The following is a 21,420-nucleotide window of genomic DNA, read 5'->3' on the forward strand; positions in this document are numbered from 1 at the left end:
GCGACAGAGCGAGACTGTCTCAAAAACAAAACAAAACAAACAAACAAACAAAAAACAAATACAAGGACCTCTTGATCTTGGGGACAGCACCAAATTCTGGATGTAAAATTGCACTTGTAGAGTAAAAGACCAAATACAGTTGATCTAGGGGTGAACAGCAGAGGTGTTGGTGATTAAGACTTAAAAGAGGTTGCCTGCTTACACATTTGTTCTGTACCACATTCAGGGTGCTTTCAAAAGTGTTATTTCATTTGAGAATTACAATTCTCAGAGGTAAACAAAGTAGTTAACATTATTTTGTCCTTTCTTCCATGGAGAAATACAGGTTAAGAGACCTGGCTGGTACCTCACAGCTTTCACAAGAACCTGTGCCTTCTAACTGCAAATTCCCCTGTCCTCCACAACTTCACAATCCTACTGGGCTGGCCTGCCCCCAAACTTTCCCGGGCTTCCAGGCATTCCTGGCTGCTTAGAGAAGGGCTAGAAGGAGAAAAGTGACAGAGGAGTCCTCAGGAACCCACTTCTCCCTACTCTCCACTGTCATTGGTCCATCTGGGCAGACTGGGGTACGTGGTACAATACTCAGAAATCACGCAGGTCTGAGGTCCTCAAACTTTTTTGACCGCCGAATTCTTTACTCAAAAAAGGACTGTAGGGGCACATGTTCTCAGGATCTCCTGGGGCTGTGTCATGGGCAAAGAAATTAAAAATGATTGTCTCCAACTAACTGTAGGAGAGATAAAGAGAGTTCTGATTCGGCTCACACAGCGGCAGTCGTGGGCAAACGAAGCAGCAGCGGATCTCTTGACAATCGCTCCCTCCATCACTCCTCACCTCCTTCCTCCAGCATTTGAGTCCCGCCTCGCGCCACAGCCTCCCAGCAGTTCTCTGGGCGTAAGGCTCTATCTACAGCAGCCCCCACCCCGTTCTGCAGGGCTGCTCTGACGGCTCCCAGGCCGGACTCTTCCTCTCCAGCCTCTCCCCGCACCTCTCCAGCCTCTCCCCGCAGAGGCACGGTCTGATCCTGCGGTGCTGGGTCGCGGGAGCTGTCCGGGCCTGCCCAGCCGGGTGTTCCACTCCGTCTCCCGACTCACAGCCACTCTTTGGCTCGGCCTCAAGCAGAACCCGGTGAAAAAGCCGCTGCCAGCTTTCCGAAAAACAACTGGCAACTGGCAACAATCTACCGGCAACGGCGAGAGCTCAAGAACCGCTGTCCAAGTACTGCCCAACGCCAGGTCCTGGCTCCAGCGCCAGAGGGACGCGCGTGATTGGCGCCACTTCCGGTCATGCGCACATGCCCCGCGGCGGCCACACCGGACTCCATTTCCCAGAAGTCGCCGCGGGGCTCTGTTTCTGGCCAAAGTCTTTTTCATTCTTGCAGCCAGGTTTATGATATACACACGCTCAGGGATTGTACTTCCCAGAGAGGCTTCCGCCTGTGCTTGCTCCCGGAATCTATTATCCATCGTGCTTTTTTGTTGCACACGTTTAAAGTCCACCAGAATCCAGCGAAATGGAGCCTCGGGGAAAAGAAGTGACTTAGCCGCGAAGGATCCTGGGAATGCTGGGCTTACAGGGGCGCCGGTCTTCGCTGGCGCTAGGCGCTTGGTTTCCTCTCCGCGGCACTCTGCGCACGGTACGCCTGTCCCTCCCTGGCCTTCTACTCAGGGCAATCACCAGCCACTCTCAGGGTCCTCTTGAGCCGTACTAAAAGTTTGGGAAGACTAAAGGAAATCAGAAGTCCCTCAGTCTGAACAGGACAGCCGTGAGTGGGTGGCCTGGGACCCTCAAAGTATAAAAACCTATCGGCCGGCGGGAACTGCTTCAGTCATTTCAGGGGCAGTGTTTGATCAGCACTTCTGCGGGAGGAGGTTCCTGAATCCTGTGTTCCTTAAGGGCTTCCCTGCTGCAGGCTGGGGATGTTTCAATGGACTTTCCCTCGAGCCCGTTGGAAATTACTTCTTAAGCAATTTTTCGATGATCAGCTCCTTTTTATAGGCATTTTGTCGTTAAGGGGAGGGGACTGGGTTACCCAGGAAATAAGTGAGTATGGGGATTCTAAGGCCCCTTTTCATTTTGTCTTGTCTCTTTGCCTTTCAATCACAGCTGGTGGCATTTTTGCCAGTGTAAGTTTCTTAATTTTGTGGGTCTTCCTATAAATCTTAATGGGATTGGCTCCATCGGAGAAGCCACACTCACAAATGTCTTTGAGCTAGCCCTTCTCTATATTGGGCAGCTGTAGTTTGGGGCTTACAGTTTTGTAAGAAGTCTGAAGTGGGTCTCACTGGCCTAAAATCAAGGTGTCGACAGTGCTGCATTCCTTCTGGAGGTTCCAGGGGAGAATCTTTTCTTGCCTTTTCCAACTTCCAGAGGCTGCCTGCATCCTTGACTCGCAGCCCTTTCTTCCAACTTCAAAGTAGCAACCTCAGCCAGAGTCCGTCCATTGCTGCCGTCTGTATGGTTCTCTCTCCTCCGCAGCCCTCTTCCACTTTTAAGGACCCTCATGGTTAACACTGGGCTCACCCAGCTAATTGAGGAGAATCTTTAAGGCCAGCTGATTAGCAACCTTAATTCCATTTGCAATTTTATTCCCTTTTGTCATGTAACCTAACATATTCAGAGGTTCCGGGGATTAGGACATGTGTATCTTTGTGGGGTGGTATTCTGCTGACCACAGCAGGATTAGAAAACCAGATGGAAGTGAATGGATACCAGGAATCTAGGATCCAGCTGGCTGTGAGGCTGGCAGAGGTATCCCAGACCTGTCAGCTCTCAGGAAAGCTGCATCCAGAGTGCTTTTTGGATCACTGGGGGATACCTGGCCTCACTCTAGACTCACTGCCTTGGTCGTTTCAGAATTGAATCCGTGATCAGGAAATGTTCCCAGTTTTGCTGATGTACTCCTCCCACACTTGAGAGTCCTGAATCCCATCTCCTGAGAAGAGGCGTTGGGCTCAAGTGGCTAGAGAGAAGTTTCTTGTCAGAGAAATCTTGTTACCTTGAGGAGAGGAAGCATAACTAGACTGGGATGGATAGGACACTTAGGGAAGAGGAAGTGTTTCATATCCCTGGGACCAGGAGGCCAGAATGAGGCAAACTTGCCCCTCTGTCTGGCCTCCTGTGTTGAGGAGGCCTGAGGTGACAGAAGGAAGATGGGAGAAGGGCCCCCAAGAAAGCTCTGGCCAGCCTCAGGCTGTCCCCACCCCGCTGATATAGCGTATGTGGAGATAAGGGAGCACCCAGGAGCAAGTGTCACCCCTCCCCTCCCAACAGCAGCCAAAAGGGTCATGGCCCTGGCTGCCCTAACTTGGCCCTTGTGTGTCCTGAAGCACAGACACACTGCTTAGAAAGATCATCCTGGTCGCGGTGGCTCACGCCTGTAATCACAGCACTTTGGGAGGCCGAGGTGGACAGATCACGAGGTCAGGAGTTCAAGACCAGCCTGACCAACATGGTGAAGCCCCGCCTCCACTAAAAATACAAAAATTAGCTGGGCGTGGTGGCACGCACCTGTAATCCCAGCTACTCAGGGAGCTGGAGCAGGAGAATCGCTTGAACCCGGAGGCAAAGGTCGCAGTGAGCCGAGATCGCACCACTGTATTCCAGCCTGGGCGACAAAGCTTGAACCCGGAGGCAAAGGTCGCAGTGAGCCGAGATCGCACCACTGTATTCCAGCCTGGGCGACAAAGCAAGACTCCATCTCAAAAAAAAAAAAAAAAAAGAGATTCTCCTTTGTCTTGCCTCTCAGCTGTCATAAGCAATCAGTGTCCTGTCCCCTTAATAATGTGGTGGTTCTCAAAGTGGGATCCCCAGGCCAGCAGCAGCAGCAGCATCCCCCTTAAAAGTTGTTAGAAAAGCAAATTCAGGGGTCCCACTCCACACCTATAAAACAAATTCTGGGGTCAGGGCTTAGCAGCCTCTGTTTTGACAATCCTTGTAGTTGATACGCTATAAAGTTTGAAAATCACTGACTCAGAGGAAATGGCTTTGTGGAGAAAATGAGCCAAGGCTGGGTGCGGTGGCTCACGCCTGTAATTCCAGCACTTTGGGAGGCTGAGGCAGGTGCATCACCTGAGGTCAGGAGTTTGAGACCAGCCTGGTCAACATGGTGAAACCCCGTCTCGACTAAAAATTAAAAAAATAGCTGGGCGTGGTGGCACACACCTGTAATCCCAGCTACTCGGGAGGCTGAGGTGGGACAATCACTTGAACCCGGGAGGTGGAGGTTGCAGTGAGCTGAGAGCTCACTGGGAGACAAAGTGAGACTCTGTCTCAAAAAAACAAAAAAACAAAAAAAAAAAAGGAAAGAAAATAAACGAGCCATAGGAAAGGCCACAAGACAGCTACTTCCTTCCACAAGCACATGCTGCGGCTCCCTGCCTCTCCTTTTGCTCAGAGCCACACTGGCTCTTAATGGCTTCAGAGGTCACACCAGCCTCCATCCTGCCACACGACCTTTGCACTTGCGGGGCCATGACCAGCAGCACTCAACACGGCTGGCCGCTTCTCATGCATGATGTCTGAGTGTACGTCTCAGGAGGGGCCCTCACTTAGTACCCTGTACAGTAACAGCCCTTGCTGCTCCCATGGTGACTTTTTATTTCCTTTTAGCATTTTCCACTATTGAATAAGTTCACATAGATTGGTTTTTTTTTTTCTTAATTTAGACACAGTGTCTTGCTCTGTCACCCAGGCTGGAGTGCAGTGGCACACCACTCATATAGCTCACCGCAACCTTGGACTTCTGAGCTTAAGCAGCCCTCCCACCTCAGCCTTCTGAGTAGCTGGGATTCCAGGTCTGCACCACCACACCTGGCTAATTTTATTTTTTATTTATTTATTTATTTTTTTAGACAGAGTTTCGCTCTTGTTGCCCAGGCTGGAGCGCAATGGCACGATCTTGGCTCGCCACAACCTCCGCCTCCTGGGTTCAAGCGATTCTCCTGCCTCATCCTCCCAAGTAGCTGGGATTACAGGCATGCGCCACCATGCCAGGCTAATTTTTTGTACTTTTAGTAGAGACAGAGTTTCTCCATGTTGGTCAGGCTGGTCTTGAACTCCCGACCTCAGGTGATCAGCCCGCCTTGGCCTCCCAAAATGCTGGGATTACAGGCATAAACTACTGTACCTGGCCTATACATATATATATATACACACACACACACATATATGTGTATATATGTATATATATATGTGTGTGTGTGTGTGTGTGTGTGTATATATATATATATATTTTTTTTTTTGAGATAGAATCTCGCTCTGATGCCTAGGCTGGAGTGCAGTGGCGTGATCTCAGCTCACTGCAATCTCCGCCTCCCGGGTTCAAGCGATTTTCCTGTCTCAGCCTCCCAAGTAGCTGGGATTATGGACACGCACCACCATACCCGGCTAGTTTTTGTATTTTTAGTAGAGACGGGGTTTTACCATGTTGGCTAGGCTGGTCTCGAACTCCTGACCTCAGGTGATCTGCCCACCTTGGCCCCCCAAAGTGCTGGGATTATAGGCGTGAGCCACCACGCCAGGCCAGACCTGGCTAATTTAAAAAAAAATACTCCCAAAGCACTGGGCTGACAGGTGTGAGCTGTTTAATTCTTTTGTTTGTTTCTTTACTTCTTATTGTCTGCCTCTCTTCAGAAGCTAATTCCCATTAGAGCAGGTGCTGTATTCTTTGCCGCCACCATATCACCAGTGTCTACAACTGCCTGACACACAGTAGGTAGTCAGATGCTGAAAGAGTGAATGAATGATGTTCCCCCAGGGCAGGCACGGGTTCTCCAAGTGCCTGTTTCAACACTCCTCCCATGCCACCACCCCTAAACCCAAGCTTGGCATTCCTTTTTTCCTGAGTGATCAGGAAGGCACAGCCACTGTCCCCGGCCTAGTGTGTGATGTCTGTAGCTAAGAAAAAGGCTCCGTCCTTGCCTCAGCTCTGAGGGGTGGGGCCTCAGAGATAAGGAGGACCCTACCCTTGTGTCGCTGGCCCTTCTTTTCAGCATGTCAGACGAATTTGTAATTTCAACCCCAGCCTTTCCCTGCCCCAGCCATAGTTGCTAAGGCAACAATTGGGCCTCAATTTCCTGATGACCAGAGTCCACCAATGGCTGCCATCATCCTGTTATCTCCTGGTCAGCTATTCGTGGCACCATCTTAGCAGTGCCCCAGTCTGGCCAATGCAGAGGAAGTCACCAAGGAGGCTGGGAGGAGGAGCCTCAAGTTTTGCAGAAACTATACACGGCACCTGCTGTGTCATACCTCATATGTGCTGTTCCCTTCCTTTGGGTGCCTCTCTTGTCTCCTGGCCTGCTCTTCTGTCATCAAGGCTGGGCTCAAAGCCTTCTCTGGGAAGCCCCTGCGGATGCTTCAGGCATAACGATCCCTTCTGTGCAAGCCCGCAGAGCCTTTCCTGTCTCACTGCTCAGTGACTGACCTGCCCTAAGTCCTTTTCTCCTAGATTTGCTCCCCAAAGACCAAGGAGGGTCTGGGTCATTTCATCTGGTGTCAAGCAAGGTGTGCCTCGGTCTCCCAGTGAGAGCCCGTGCATAGCAGGTGTTCCAACAGTGGGACCTCTGACACATCGACAGAATCCTAATGACCCAGGGACTGAGACCCATCATCTCGTGGGTGGTCAGGACAGCAGGACTGAAGCGGTGACTTAGTTACAGCAGAGGAAGCCAGGCCAGACCCTACCGGGTGTCCCCCCTAACACAGGGTCCCATGTGAGGTTGCAGCTCTCATGCCACCACCCCCAGTGTCCTTGATGGCGAGTTGGGTTCCCCTTCTGGAGGCCATTAGTGCTTGTCACAGCAGCGTGTTGGGAGATGGAGTCTGAGGGCCGTGATCTGTGCTCCCTCTGGGAGTGTGGTCTGAAAGGGACAGAGGAAAGAGGAGCAGAAGGAGCCAGAAACCAAGCAGGCGCGGTGGATCATGTCTGGAATCCCAGCACTTTGGGAGGCCGAGGCAGGCGGATCACCTGAGGTCAGGAGTTTGAGACCAGCCTGGCCAACATGGTGAAACCCGTCTCTACTAAAAATACAAAAAATTAGCTGAGCGTTGTGGTGCACGCCTGTAATCCCAGCTACTCAGTTGGCTGAGGCAGGAGAATCGCTTGAACCATGGAAGCGGACATTGCAGTGAGCCGAGATCATGCCACTGCACTCCAGCCTGGGCGACAGAGTGATACTCTGTCTCAAAAACAAACAAACAAAAGAAACCAAGCAGAAGCAGGTTTCAACCCCTTTGGCTGATCCTGCCTTGTCCAGCAGGCTGAATGAGCTTTGGAGTCATAATCAATCACTCTTCACTCTGTTGGGGACCAGAGGCAGTGTCATCCTGCCCAGGCCACAAGGCAGCGGCAGAGAGCGTCACACCTCAGCTGGTGCGATTCTGCGTGCAGCCCCAGGCTCAGTAGGTGCCAACCCCAATGGCCACTACAGGGTTGCTGGCTTAGCCCTGGGATCCCGCACACGCCCACCATGAGGTAGCCTAGTGTGTCTTGCTCCAGCTGATGCACTTCCACCCCTGGTCCCCGGGGGACATCAGGGACAAGTCTCTCTGGTTTGCAGAAGCCAAGTTACTCTGGGGCAGGAGCTGGGATGGTGTAAGGGGGTAGTGGGCATCCGTGGGCCGTGCAGATTTCGGCCCTGGGCTGGGTAAAGCAAGCTTATGCTGCACCTGTTCCCTGGGGCTGTTCTATCCAGTGCTCCTCTCCATAATCCTTTCCTGATGGCGCCAGGCTGGGCTTCTGGGGCCCCTACAGGATGGTCAATGGGGGCTGGCTCTGGATCCGCGAAGCATTCTGTGCTCTGATGGGAAGACTTAAAGGGAAACAAAGGGACCTCTGAAGAGTATGAATCCCATTATTGGCATGGGTAAGTGGGTACTGGTAGCAACAGCAGGTGGTGTGGGTGGGAGTTGCCAAGAGGGCGAGGTAGGAAATAGAATATAAGGAGAAAAATGATTGAAGATCTCAAATGTCCCTTTATGAACCCCCCCGGGGCCTCCCACCCGCCTAGCACAGCTCCCCACCCTCACCACGCCCCCTGCCCCACCCTCACTCGCACCAGTAACAACAGCGACCATTGCCGGAGCACTTACTCTGTCCCGTCCCCAGGTTCAGGTGCTTTACATAATTCTTGCCTTTCATCCTCACAACTCCATGAGGGAGGTAGTGCCATGACGCCCGTTTGACAGTTGAAGAAACAGGCTGAGAGAGGTCAGGTGACTTGTCCACATCACATAGGCAGGGAGTGGAACAACCAGAATTGGAACTAAGCACACTCTTACCCTCCATGCAGACTCCAGCAGAGAGCAAAGGAGACAGGCTGAGGAAGAGTTTGAAGCCACAGTGACATGTTCCTTGCCCACATGTTTACCATCTATCTTGTAGCCTGGGGGCTGACACATCCTCCTGCCTTCCCTCTTTTTTTTTTTTGCAAGCCCTGGTTTGCAGAGGCTGGAGAACAGCCAAGCCAGAGCTGGGAACAGCCTCTGGCCTGAAGCCCCAGTTGGAGAACTCATCCAGGACAAAGACCAGTCTTCTGCGAGGTGGATGAGAGTGGGTGTCCCGAGCAGAGGCTGTAGTTTAGGGAGGTTAGGCTGCTTGCTCAAGCCCTGTGTGGCCTGAGGTATCAAGCAAAACAGCTGTCCCAGTCATCAGACACCTAATGTGTGCATGAACCTGTCTCGGGTCCTCTTCCTTGGTCCATGGTGTGGACTCCCTGATAACTGATTTGGAGATGAGGGAATAGGTCCCTTTCAGACACAGCCCATGTGTAACCTTCTGGGGTGTAATAGCTTTGACAATGTACACCCCTTGGCCAGCAATGACACCTCTAATGCTCTAATGTTCCCTCCTATGGAAGTTTCTGTTCAGTTAGGCACAGGTCTCTTCTTTTTTTTTTTTTTTTTTTTGAGACAGAGTCTTGCTCTGTCGCCAGGCTGGAGTGCAATGGTGCGATCTTGGCTCACTGCAACCTCCACCTCCCTGGTTCAAGTGATTCTCCTACCTCAGCCTCCCCAGTAGCTGGGATTACAGCCACGCACCACCACTCCCAGCTAATTTTTTGTTTTTTGTAGAGACGGGGTTTCACCATGTTGGCCAGGATGGTCTCAATCTCTTGACTTCGTGATCTGCCTGCCTTGGCCTCCCAAAGTGCTGGGATTACAGGCATGAGCCACCACGCCCGGCTGGCACAGGTCTATCTCTAGTTCTACCATCTCTATCTCCAACTCCATCATCTCCCTTTTCCCCACCATCACCATCACCTCTGTCTCCATCTCCGTCACTCATCTCCATCATCTCTCTTTTCTTCTGTGCCATTGCTCTCCCCTCTCTCCTCTTTGATGCTGCTATTGTCTCTCATCTCCCTCTAAATTTATATCTATATAATAGCAAAATTAGCAATAAGCAGAAAACTGGAAACAATGTAAATGTGGAGCAATTGGAGTTAAGTTCTGATGTATTTAATGTGGGGTTGACTTCAGTTCTGATATATTTATATGATGAAATAATCCTACATTCAACATATTTGAGTACTGTCTTTGCCAGGCACCACGACTCCAAAGGCAAACAATACTAAGTAATTATTAAAATGATGCAAAAAGTTTAGTTCAGGATGGTGAATTAAACTTACACATTTACCTCCTTTTCTCCTTTGCCAAATCCCACTGAAATGACATTGGAGATGTATAGAAATGAACACATCCATAACAGAGCATAGAATAGGTAGAGAGGTGGGGGAGGGGGAAGGCTTATACCAGCTACTGCAGTTAAGCTGCCTAGTTCTTTATTCCTAAATATGGACAACCAAAGCTCACCAGATATTTGAGATAAACCAGCAGCATAAAAGAGATGGCCCAACATAAACAAGCAGATCAACTGATCCCAGAGGAAGTCGAGAACAGAAGACAACTTTGAAAAAGCGTGTAAGTAGCTGTATTCCTCACAGTGAATGCCAGGTTTGGTGTGGTGGAGGATGTGAGCAGCTGGAACTCCCCTACACTGCTGGTGGGAATGCAAAATGGTGCAGCCACTTTGGAAAACAGTTTGGCAGCTTCTTAAACATAAGACATGACCCAGCGAGTCCACTCCACACAAAGACTTGTATGTAACTGTTTATAGTGGCTTTATTCATATAGCCCCAAGTTGGAAATAGCTGCACTACCATGCTGTTACATAGGCTGAAAGAGGTTTCCTCACTACACTAGGATCCTCCATCATTAATGCTTCTTTAATAAAAACTCTTCTCAAGGCTGCTTTACTTCCAAAGGAAGCTGCAAAGGCCATGAAAAGGCCCCACATTCCATTGCTCAAGGCAACAATTATGCTGATAAGACAGAAAAAGCAGCAGCCACTATTCCTACTTCTGTCCCTCATGGCCAGTTTTTCTCCTCATCAGTCACGCCTACTTACTCTCGCACTGAAGTTTCCACCTATCAATCCCTCCCCACTGAAGGCAAATGGTTCTTAGACCAAGGAAATACCTCCTTTCACCCTCACAGGCTCATTCCATTCTGTCATCTTTTCATAACCTCTTCCATGTAGGTTACAAGCCACTAGCCTGCCTCGTAGAACCTCTCATTTCCTTTAAGACATTTACCCTGCATTTCACTCCATCCTTGGCTACCTTCCCCCTGTAAGCCAGAGCGGGTGTGAGGAGGGGAGATGATAGAAGGATTATAGGGTTGGGGAGCGGAGGCTGAGGAAGAACTGGGACGTGGCTCAGCCTGGCGAGGAGCAGCCTGGGGAGGAAGGAAGAGGTCAGATGGGTCCGTAGAAAGGAGGATTCAAAGGACTTAGAGCTTGGGGTGGAGACGGAAGGAACAGACAGGAGAGAAGAAATATTTAGGACGAGTCACATTGGGAGCAGAGACTAGGGAGGGACAAATGTGTAAAAGAATGCCTGGATGTCAGGCACCTCAGACTATGCCCATTTTATGACAAAAATTATCTAGATCTTGTAGGATGGAGAAATTGAAAGCACTGTTTTCTGGCTATTTAGAACCATTATCGAGGTTTGTGTTGGGGCCAAGTGGTGTTGCAGAAGAAAATAAGACACTTAGGTTTTAGGTCAGGCAAAAGTTGAAGAGGTTTTACGTTTTTGAGAACACAGGTTAAGGGAGAAGAAGGGGGAATGGAGGGTGGAAGGTTGCCCATAGTGAAGGAGTCAAGCCCAGAGAAAAGAGAGGGTAGAGACACAGAGGTGGGGGCGGGCACTTGCCACCCAGGGGAGGTGGTACTTGCCACCCTGGGGGGGGGGGGTGGTACTTGCCACCCAGGGGAGGTGGTACTTGCCACCAAGGTGAAGGATCAAGGCAGGCATCCCCATGGTAATCAGACACCTCTAGAATGTGGGTGAATGATCAGGCAGGCATCCCCGCAGTGATTAAACACCAAGGGAAGACTTGTCTTCCCAAGTCCATGACGGGCGCCGGCATTTTTGGTTCACAGATAAAACGTGTCTCGGGCTGGGCGCGGTGGCTCACACCTGTAATCCCAGCACTTTGGGAGGCTGAGGCAGGTGGATCATGAGGTCAGGAGATCGAGACCATCCTGGCTAACATGGTGAAACCCCGTCTCTACTAAAAATACAAAAAAAAATTAGCCAGACATGGCGGTGGGCGCCTGTAGTCCCAGCTACTCGGGAGGCTGAGGCAGGAGAATGGCGTGAACCCAGGAGGTGGAGCTTGCAGTGAGCCGAGATGGCACCACTGCACTCCAGCCTGGGCGACAGAGCAAAACTCTGTCTCAAAAAAAAAAAAAAAAAAAAAAAAGCGTCTCCTCTGTTTCTACTGGAAAAGGAAAGGAACTGAAATTAAGGGAAGGGAGAGACTGAAGGGTGGCGCCGAAATTGAAAGGAGAAAGAGGTTGAGGGATAATGAGAGAGGTTGGAGAAGAGTAAAAAGAGGCCGCTTACCCGATTTAAAATTGGTGAGGTGTTTCTTGGGCTGGTCTGAGGACCCGAGCTTGTGGGTGGATTTTTCTCATGGAGCAAAGAGCAGGAGGACAGGGGATTGATCTCCCAAGGGAGGTCCCCCGATCCGAGTCACGGCACCAAATGTCATGCGTGTCCGTGTGAAGAGACCACCAACAGGCTTTGTGTGAGCAATAAAGCTTTTTAATCACCTGGGTGCAGGCGGGCTGAGTCCATAAAAGGAGTCAGCAAAGGGAGATGGGGTGGGGCACTTTTATGGGATTTGGGTGGGCAGTGGAAAATTATAGTCAAAGGGGGTCGTTCTCTTACGGGCAGGGGTGGGGGTCACAACGTGCTCAGTGAAGGAACTTCTGAGCCAGGAGAAGGAATTTCACAAGGTAATGTCATCAGTTAAGGCAGAAACTGGCCATTTTTCACTTCTTTTGTGATTCTTCAGGCTATCTGGATGTATACGTGCAGGCTTGGGCTCAGAGGCCTGACAGTTACATGACTGTATACATTTGTCATAAGTCATTAAATTTTATACTTACAACTATTGAATTTTACTTAAGTAAATAATGCCTCAATCAAAGCTGGGTTTTTTTTCTTTTTTCTTTTTTTTTTGGAGACAGAGTCATGATGCTCTGTCACCCAGGCTGGAGTACAGTGGTGTGATCTCAGCTCACTGCAACCTCCTCCTTCCAGGTTCAAGCAATTCTCCTGCCTCAGCCTCCCAAATAGCTGGAATTAGAGGCGTGCACCACCACGCCTGGCTAATTTTTGTATTTTTAGTAGAGACAAGGATTTGCCATGTTGGCCAGGCTGGTCTCGAACTCCTGACCTCAAATGATCTGCCCACGTTGGCCTCCCAAAGTGTTGGGATTTCAGGTGTGAGCCACTGTGCCCAGCCTAAAGCTGATATTTAAAAAGTGAAAATACCCAATATCCTTGATGAACATTGATGCAAAAATCCTCAATAAAATACTGGCAAACCGAATCCAGCAGCACATCAAAAAGCTTATCCACCATGATCAAGTGGGCTTCATCCCTGGGATGCAAGGCTGGTTCAATATACGCAAATCAATAAATGTAATCCAGCATATAAACAGAGCCAAAGACAAAAACCACATGATTATCTCAATAGATGCAGAAAAAGCCTTTGACAAAATTCAACAACCCTTCATGCTAAAAACTCTCAATAAATTAGGTATTGATGGGACGTATTTCAAAATAATAAGAGCTATCTATGACAAACCCACAGCCAATATCATACTGAATGGGCAAAAACTGGAAGCATTCCCTTTGAAAACTGGCACAAAACAGGGATGCCCTCTCTCACCGCTCCTATTCAACATAGTGTTGGAAGTTCTGGCCAGGGCAATCAGGCAGGAGAAGGAAATAAAGGGTATTCAATTAGGAAAAGAGGAAGTCAAATTGTCCCTGTTTGCAGACGACATGATTGTTTATCTAGAAAACCCCATCGTCTCAGCCCAAAATCTTCTTAAGCTGATAAGCAACTTCAGCAAAGTCTCAGGATACAAAATCAATGTACAAAAATCACAAGCATTCCTATACACCAACAACAGGCAAACAGAGAGCCAAATCATGAGTGAACTCCCATTCACAATTGCTTCAAAGAGAATAAAATACCTAGGAATCCAACTTACAAGGGATGTGAAGGACCTCTTCAAGGAGAACTACAAACCACTGCTCAAGGAAATAAAAGAGGATACAAACAAATGGAAGAACATTCCATGCTCATGGGTAGGAAGAATCAGTATTGTGAAAATGGCCATACTGCCCAAGGTAATTTACAGATTCAATGCCATCCCCAACAAGCTACCAATGACTTTCTTCACAGAATTGGAAAAAACTACTTTAAAGTTCATATGGAACCAAAAAAGAGCCCGCATCGCCAAGTCAATCCTAAGCCAAAAGAACAAAGCTGGAGGCATCACACTACCTGACTTCAAACTATACTACAAGGCTACAGTAACCAAAACAGCATGGTACTGGTACCAAATCAGAGATATAGATCAACGGAACAGAACAGAGCCCTCAGAAATAACGCCGCTTACCTACAACTATCTGATCTTTGACAAACCTGAGAAAAACAAGCAATGGGGAAAGGATTCCCTATTTAATAAATGGTGCTGGGAAAACTGGCTAGCCATATGTAGAAAGCTGAAACTGGATCCCTTCCTTACACCTTATACAAAAATCAATTCAAGATGGATTAAAGATTTAAACCTTAGACCTAAAACCATAAAAACCCTAGAAGAAAACCTAGGCATTACCATTCAGGACATAGGCGTGGGCAAGGACTTCATGTCCAAAACACCAAAAGCAATGGCAACAAAAGCCAAAATTGACAAATGGGATCTAATTAAACTAAAGAGCTTCTGCACAGCAAAAGAAACTACCATCAGAGTGAACAGGCAACCTACAGAATGGGAGAAAATTTTCGCAACCTACTCATCTGACAAAGGGCTAATATCCAGAATCTACAATGAACTCAAACAAATTTACAAGAAAAAAACAAACAACCCCATCAAAAAGTGGGTGAAGGACATGAACAGACACTTCTCAAAAGAAGACATTTATGCAGCCAAAAAAACACATGAAAAAATGCTCACCATCACTGGCCATCAGAGAAATGCAAATCAAAACCACTATGAGATATCATCTCACATCAGTTAGAATGGCAATCATTAAAAAGTCAGGAAACAACAGGTGCTGGAGAGGATGTGGAGAAATAGGAACACTTTGACACTGTTGGTGGGACTGTAAACTAGTTCAACCATTGTGGAAGTCAGTGTGGCGATTCCTCAGGGATCTAGAACTAGAAATACCATTTGACCCAGCCATCCCATTACTGGGTATTACCCAAATGACTATAAATCATGCTGCTATAAAGACACATGCACACGTATGTTTATTGCGGCATTATTCACAATAGCAAGGACTTGGAACCAATCCAAATGTCCAACAATGATAGACTGGATTAAGAAAATGTGGCACATATACACCATGGAATACTATGCAGCCATAAAAAATGATGAGTTCATGTCCTTTGTAGGGACATGGATGAAATTGGAAACCATCATTCTCAGTAAACTATCGCAAGAACAAAAAACCAAACACCGCATATTCTCACTCATAGGTGGGAATTGAACAATGAGATCACATGGACACAGGAAGGGGAATATCACACTCTGGGGACTGTGGTGGGGAGGGGGGAGGGGGGAGGGATAGCATTGGGAGATATACCTAATGCTAGATGACGAGTTAGTGGGTGCAGCGCACCAGCATGGCACATGTATACATATGTAACTAACCTGCACAATGTGCACATGTACCCTAAAACTTAAAGTATAATTTAAAAAAAAACCAACAACAACAACAAAAATAAAATAAATGGCACATATATATTTTCATATAAAAATAAATAAATAAATAAAATAAAAAGTGAAAATATGTATCCTTAGAGAAATTCAAACAGGCAAGCCATTAAAAAGAAGAGCACAGGATGCTACGAAAAAGGCACAGGTTTAGAAGACACCAAGGAAACCAGGAAAATTAAAAAAATAATAATAAATAAAATAAAAAGGCACAGGGAATAAGACAATATTAGAAATTACTGCCAAAACAGAGTGGCGATTTTCATGTCAGACAGGGTCAGACCTCAGAACAAGGGGCAGTACCAGGGATAAAGAGGACCATTTCCTAAAGATAAAGGATGGAGCAGTCAGGAGAACGGTACAATCCTAAATGCACAGGTGCCTAAGAGCAGAGCTCCAAAGTGCCAGACAAAGGCCAACGAACTACAGAGCTGGACAATACACATGCAGAGGTGAGATTCCAACACCCTCTCTCAGTAATCGACAGAATCAGTGGACAGAAAACCTGGATTTAGAAGACATGATAGTTAATTTTATGTGTCAACCTGACAGGTCAAATATTATTCTGTAAAGGTGTTTTTGGATGAAATTAACATTTGAATCAGTAGACTGAGTGAAGCGGATTGCCCCCCTCAATGTAGGCGAGCCTCATCCAATCCATGAAGGCCTGAGTAGAACGAAAGTAAGGGGAAACGCTTCCTGATTCTCTTGAGTGGGGATGACTGACAGTCTTTTCCTGCCTTCAGACTTGAACTGCAATATTGGTTCTTCCTGTATCTCCAGCCTGCTGGCCTTTGGATTGGAACTGCACCATCAGCTCTCCTTGGCCTCCAGCTGCTAACTCACCCTGCAGATCTTGTGACCTCAGCCTTCATAATCATGTGAACTGATTTCTTCTTTTTTTTTTTTTTTTTTTTGAGACGGAGTCTCTGTTGCCCAGACTGGAGTGCAGTGGTGCGATCTCGGCTCACCGCAGCCTCTGCCTCCCAGGTTCAAGTGATTCTCCTGCCTCCCAAGTGGCTGGGATTACAGGAGTATGCCACCATGCCCAGCTAATTTTTTTGTATTTTTAGTAGAGACAGGGTTTCATCACGTTGGCCATGCTGGTCTCGAACTCCTGACCTCAAGTGGTCTGCCTGCCTTGGCCTCCCAAAGTGCTGGGGTTACGTGAGCCACCGTGCTTGGCCATCATGTGAACTGATTTCTTATTTCTCTCTCTATATATCTCTCTCTACATACACATACACCCCCCCCCCCAACACACACACACCATTAGTTTAATCTCTGGAGAACCCTGATTAATACAGAAGACCTGAAGCAGACTATTAAACAACTTGACCTAAGTGACATTTATAGAACACTCCGCCCAGCAACAGCACAGTACATATTCTTTTCAATTGCACATGGAACATTCACCAAGATAGGTCTCAATACATTTAAAAGGATCAAAATTATGTTAAACATGATTAACAAAACAGAACATTTTGTAGAAGAGCTAGAGGATTAAGTAAAAAAAAATTCCTAGAATATGAAGACACTAAAAGAGTATATAAGTGAAAAATTGAGGGAGGAGACTGTGCCAGGAAGTACAGTGTCTACTAGAAGTTTCAGAAAGAGGAAACAGAGAAAATCAGGGGCTGGGATATGAGAATGAAGAAGTAAAAGAAGAACAAGTTCCCAGAAGAAAGTATCGAGATTCAAAATCTCATGGTATCAGAGGCGTTTGAACCAGAGCAACTTCATCTTGAGTAGGGGCGGGGTAAAATGAGGCTGAGACCTCCTGGGCTGCACTGCCAATGCCAATGGTGAAGGCATTCTAAGTAATAGGATGAGATAGGAGGTCATCACAAGATACAGGTCGTAAAGACCTTGCTGATAAAACAGGTTGCGGTAAAGAAGGCGGCCCAAAACCCACCAAAACCAAGATGGCAACCAGAGTGATCTTGGTCGTCCTCACTGCCACACTCCCGCCAGCGCCATGACAGGTTACAGATGCCATGGCAATGTCAGGAAGTTACTTAATATGGTCTAAAAAAGGGTGACATGAATAATCCGCCTCTTGTTTAGCATCTAATCAAGAAATAACCATAAAAATGGGCAACCAGCAGCGCTCGGGGCTGCTCTATGGAGCAGCTTTTCTTTAGTCCTTTACTTTGCTAATAAACTTGCTTTCACTTTACTGTATGGACTCGCCCTGTCTCTACAAAAAAGAAAGAAAAAAAAGTGACAGTAAAATAAAGGCTTTTTAGGCATGCAGAAACTCGCTCCCTCTGTACCTGTCCTGAAAAAATGACTGATATCAGACATGGTAGCCCTGTGAAGGTGCAGCCCTGCAAATTGAAATGGAATCCAAGAGGCCGGGCGCGGTGGTTCATGCCTGTAATCCCAGCACTTTGGGAGGCTGAGGTGGGCGGATCACTTGAGGTCAAGAGTTCAAGACCAGCCTGGCCAACATGGTGAAACCCCGTCTCTACTAAAAATACAAGAAGTTAGCCTGGCATGGTGGCGGGTGCCTGTAATGCCAGCTACTCGGGAGGCTGAGGCAGGAGAATCACTTGAACCCAGGAGGCGGAGGTTGCAGTGAGCCGAGATCGAGCCATTGCACTCCAGCCTGGGGAACAAGAGCGAAACCCCGTCTCAAAAAAAAAAAAAAAAGAAAGAAAAAAGAAATGGAATCCAAGGAGCAAGGTGTGGAACCCAAGAAGCAGAGAAATTAACCCAGGAATCAATGAAACAAAAACAGCTTTGCCGCAGGTCCCCCAAAACAAGAGGTCAGAAGGAGAAAAAAATGGATTCCATGCAACAGCTAGCATATTACAAAGGGGAAAGACCTCAGTCATATGGTGAATAAAATGACACGTTTCTTAAGAAGGAAAAAACAACAACAACAAAACTCCAGGAAAAAAAGAAATCTAATATTATCATGTCCTAAATAAGGTACAAACTCAAATCTGGCATTATTTTAATTAACTGATGTAGTATAAGAGAAAATCCATTTTATATTGCTGCTTAGAATATTCCTTTTTGAGTAACACAGGCTGACTGACATAGGATTATGTCTTTAAGTCCATTTCATTAGGTTTACAGTAACGATGTTTATATAACCATAATGTTGTGAATACTTCCTCCCCGCACTCATAAGCTCTGGGTTTTATATATTACTAACCTAAAGCCATGTATCAGTGGCTTTGCTTGAGCAAAGGATCATTTGGACCCAGAAAGCTTATTTTCAAGGCAGCTTTCAAAAAGTCAAGTGGCAGGGCAGCACTGTTCACATTTTGATGTGCACCTCCCCCCCATCTCCCCTCACCTCCCCCCACCTCCCCATCATCTCCCCCCACCTCCCCATCACCTACCCCCACCTCACTATCATCTCCCACCTCCCCATCATCTCCCCCCACCTCCCCATCATCTCCCCTACCTCCCCATCACCTCCCACCTCCCCATCACCTCCCCCACTTCCCCATCACCTCTCCCACCTCCCCATCACCTCCCCCACCCCATCAGCTCCCCCCACATCACCTCCCCCACCTCATCATCTCCCCCCACCTCCCCATCATCTCCCCCCACCTCTCCATCATCTCCCCCCACCTCTCCATCATCTCCCCCCACCTCCCCATCATCTCCCCCCACCTCCCCATCACCTACCCCCACCTCACTATCATCTCCCACCTCCCCATCATCTCCCCCCACCTCCCCATCATCTCCCCTACCTCCCCATCACCTCCCACCTCCCCATCACCTCCCCCACTTCCCCATCACCTCTCCCACCTCCCCATCACCTCCCCCACCCCATCAGCTCCCCCCACATCACCTCCCCCACCTCATCATCTCCCCCCACCTCCCCATCATCTCCCCCCACCTCTCCATCATCTTCCTCCACCTCCCCATCATCTCCCCCTACCTCCCCATCGTCTCCCCCACCTCCTCATCTCCCCCATCTCCCCATCATCTCCCCCCACCTCCCCATCGTCTCCCCCCCACCTCCCCATCGTCTCCCCCTACCTCCCCATCATCTCCCCCTACCTCCCCATCATCTCCCCCTACCTCCCCATCATCTCCCCCTACCTCCCCATCATCTCCCCCTACCTCCCCATCATCTCCCCCACCTCATCATCTCCCCATCATCTCCCCCACCTCCCCATCATCTCCCCCCACCTCCTCTTCATCTCCCCCATCTCCCCATCATCTCCCCTGACCTCCCCATCTTTTTCCCCACCTCCCTATCATCTCCCCCCACCTCCCCATCGTCTCCCCCCCACCTCCCCATCGTCTCCCCCACCTCCCCATCATCTCCCCCTACCTCCCCATCATCTCCCCCTACCTCCCCATCATCTCCCCCACCTCATCATCTCCCCATCATCTCCCCATCATCTCCCCCCACCTCCCCATCGTCTCCCCCACCTCCCCATCTCCCCCACCTCCCCATCGTCTCCCCCAACCTCCCTATCTCTCCTACATGCTTGCTTTGGCCCATGTTAAGCTTCAGTCTGAAGCTCCAGTTGGTGGCAAGAGGGCAGCCAGAGCCCCACATCCATAACCTCCAGGCACAAAGCTGGTGGAAAGAGAATATATCTCTAATGATTTTTATTTTATGTATGTATGTATTTTTGAGACAGAGTCTCACTCTGTCCCCCAGGCTGGAGTGCAGTGGCGCGATCTTGGCTCACTGCAACCTCTGCCTCCTGGGTTCAAGGGATTCTCTCACCTCAGCCTCAGCGAATTCTCTTGCCTCAGCCTCCTGAGTAGCTGGGATTACAGGCATGTGCCACCATGCCCGGCTAATTTTCTATTTTTAGTAGAGACGAGGGTTTCACCATGTTAGTCAGGCTGGTCTTGAACTCCTGACTCCACACGCCTTGGCCTCCCAAAGTGTTGGGATTACAGGCGTGAGCCACCGTGCCCTGTTCCCCTTTGTATTTTACTTTTATTGTTAAATGGTTTACAAAAGCACATACAATTTTATACCAGTCTGGAAAAAAAAGTGCTTGATAAATTGCTACTATTGCTTCATTGAGATGCAAAAAGCAATATGGTTCTCACCTGATTAGTGGACTGCCACGCAAGCACTGGTAATGCGGATGCCGAGGTGCAGCCATTGCCACGGGAGATGCTCCTGCGCGGAGACAGGACCCTGCTTCTGGAAGGCCCAAGGGGAAACTGGATTTGCTACAGCTGAGAGTTGTCCAAAGTCCTGTGCATGGTTTCACACATTTCACTGAAATCAGAGCAGCTGCTGCATATCTTCTGGAACTGATCTGATCCGGCGCCTTGCTCTGCCTGGTCCATGCTGTACTTCAAGTGTCCGCAAAAACAGGCCCCTGCTCTCTGCCCTCATTATGTGACTTAATGGGAGATGCCAAGCTGGGCAGGCGCTGGGGCTGCAGGTCTGGGAAGTGGACAAAGCAGCCGTGAGTTGGGAAGAATGGTCCCCTCTACTTAGTGTTGCTAGACAGCATGTGTGTTGGAAGTGAGATCTTTCAAGATAGAACTGAAATCTTTTTTTTTTTTTTTTTTTTTTTTGCGGGGGTGGGGTTGGGGTCTTGTTCTGTCTCCCAGGCTGGAGTACAGTGGTGCAGCCTCGAATTTCTGGGCTCAAGAGATCCTCCTGCCTCAGCCTCCCAAAGCACTGGGATTAAAGGTGTGAGCCACCGTGCCTGGCAGAACAAAATCCCAACAGAGATGTTATCTCTGGAAAGGGGTGGCTGTAAATAGTTTTATCATTGTTTATTCAAATAAATGAGTTAATATTTGTAAAGTGCTTAGGACAGTGCCTAGCAGCTGGTTAACAGCTATAAAAATGATATTAAATCTTTTTAAATTTCCCTACAATGAACACATATTAGCTAATTAATAATAAAATTATAAAAGACTTCTGGCTCCATTAAAGTCAACAGAACAAAAGGTGTTTTTTTTTTTGTTTTGTTTTGTTTTTTGCTGTTTATTTTTTAAACTCAACAAGATTTGATGGCTGATGACCCAGGGAACTGAGCCCAAGGAAGTAGCCAGAAATGACTTCTCAGTGTGAAGGGTAAGCTTGGCTGACCATGAGCAAGTAAAGCCACAGGGTGTCCTGGGCAGCGTCTAGTCCTGGAAGTGATGGGAAT

General features: G+C 48.3%; 1 protein-coding gene across 24 annotated transcripts in view; it reads right to left on the reverse strand.

The window, feature by feature from the left end:
* ZNF79 (zinc finger protein 79) overlaps positions 1-21,420 on the reverse strand; it is a 38,060-nt gene that overhangs the window by 16,077 nt on the left and 563 nt on the right. For 2 of the 24 annotated variants that reach the window (XM_063788268.1, XM_063788265.1), the window contains exon 2: positions 20,357-20,702. Coding sequence is in view for 2 of the 24 variants with exons in the window: in XM_528435.8 (XP_528435.3) it covers positions 835-850 (16 nt within the window). In the remaining 22 variants the exon portion in view is untranslated. Of the gene's footprint in view, positions 1-68; positions 1,287-20,356; positions 20,703-21,420 lie in introns of those variants that run through there. The other 22 variants (XM_063788263.1, XM_063788262.1, XM_063788275.1 and 19 more) reach the window with 21 other exon arrangements.

This window comes from Pan troglodytes, chromosome 11 (assembly GCF_028858775.2).
Source record: "Pan troglodytes isolate AG18354 chromosome 11, NHGRI_mPanTro3-v2.0_pri, whole genome shotgun sequence".
Classification (NCBI taxonomy): Eukaryota; Metazoa; Chordata; class Mammalia; order Primates; family Hominidae; genus Pan; species Pan troglodytes.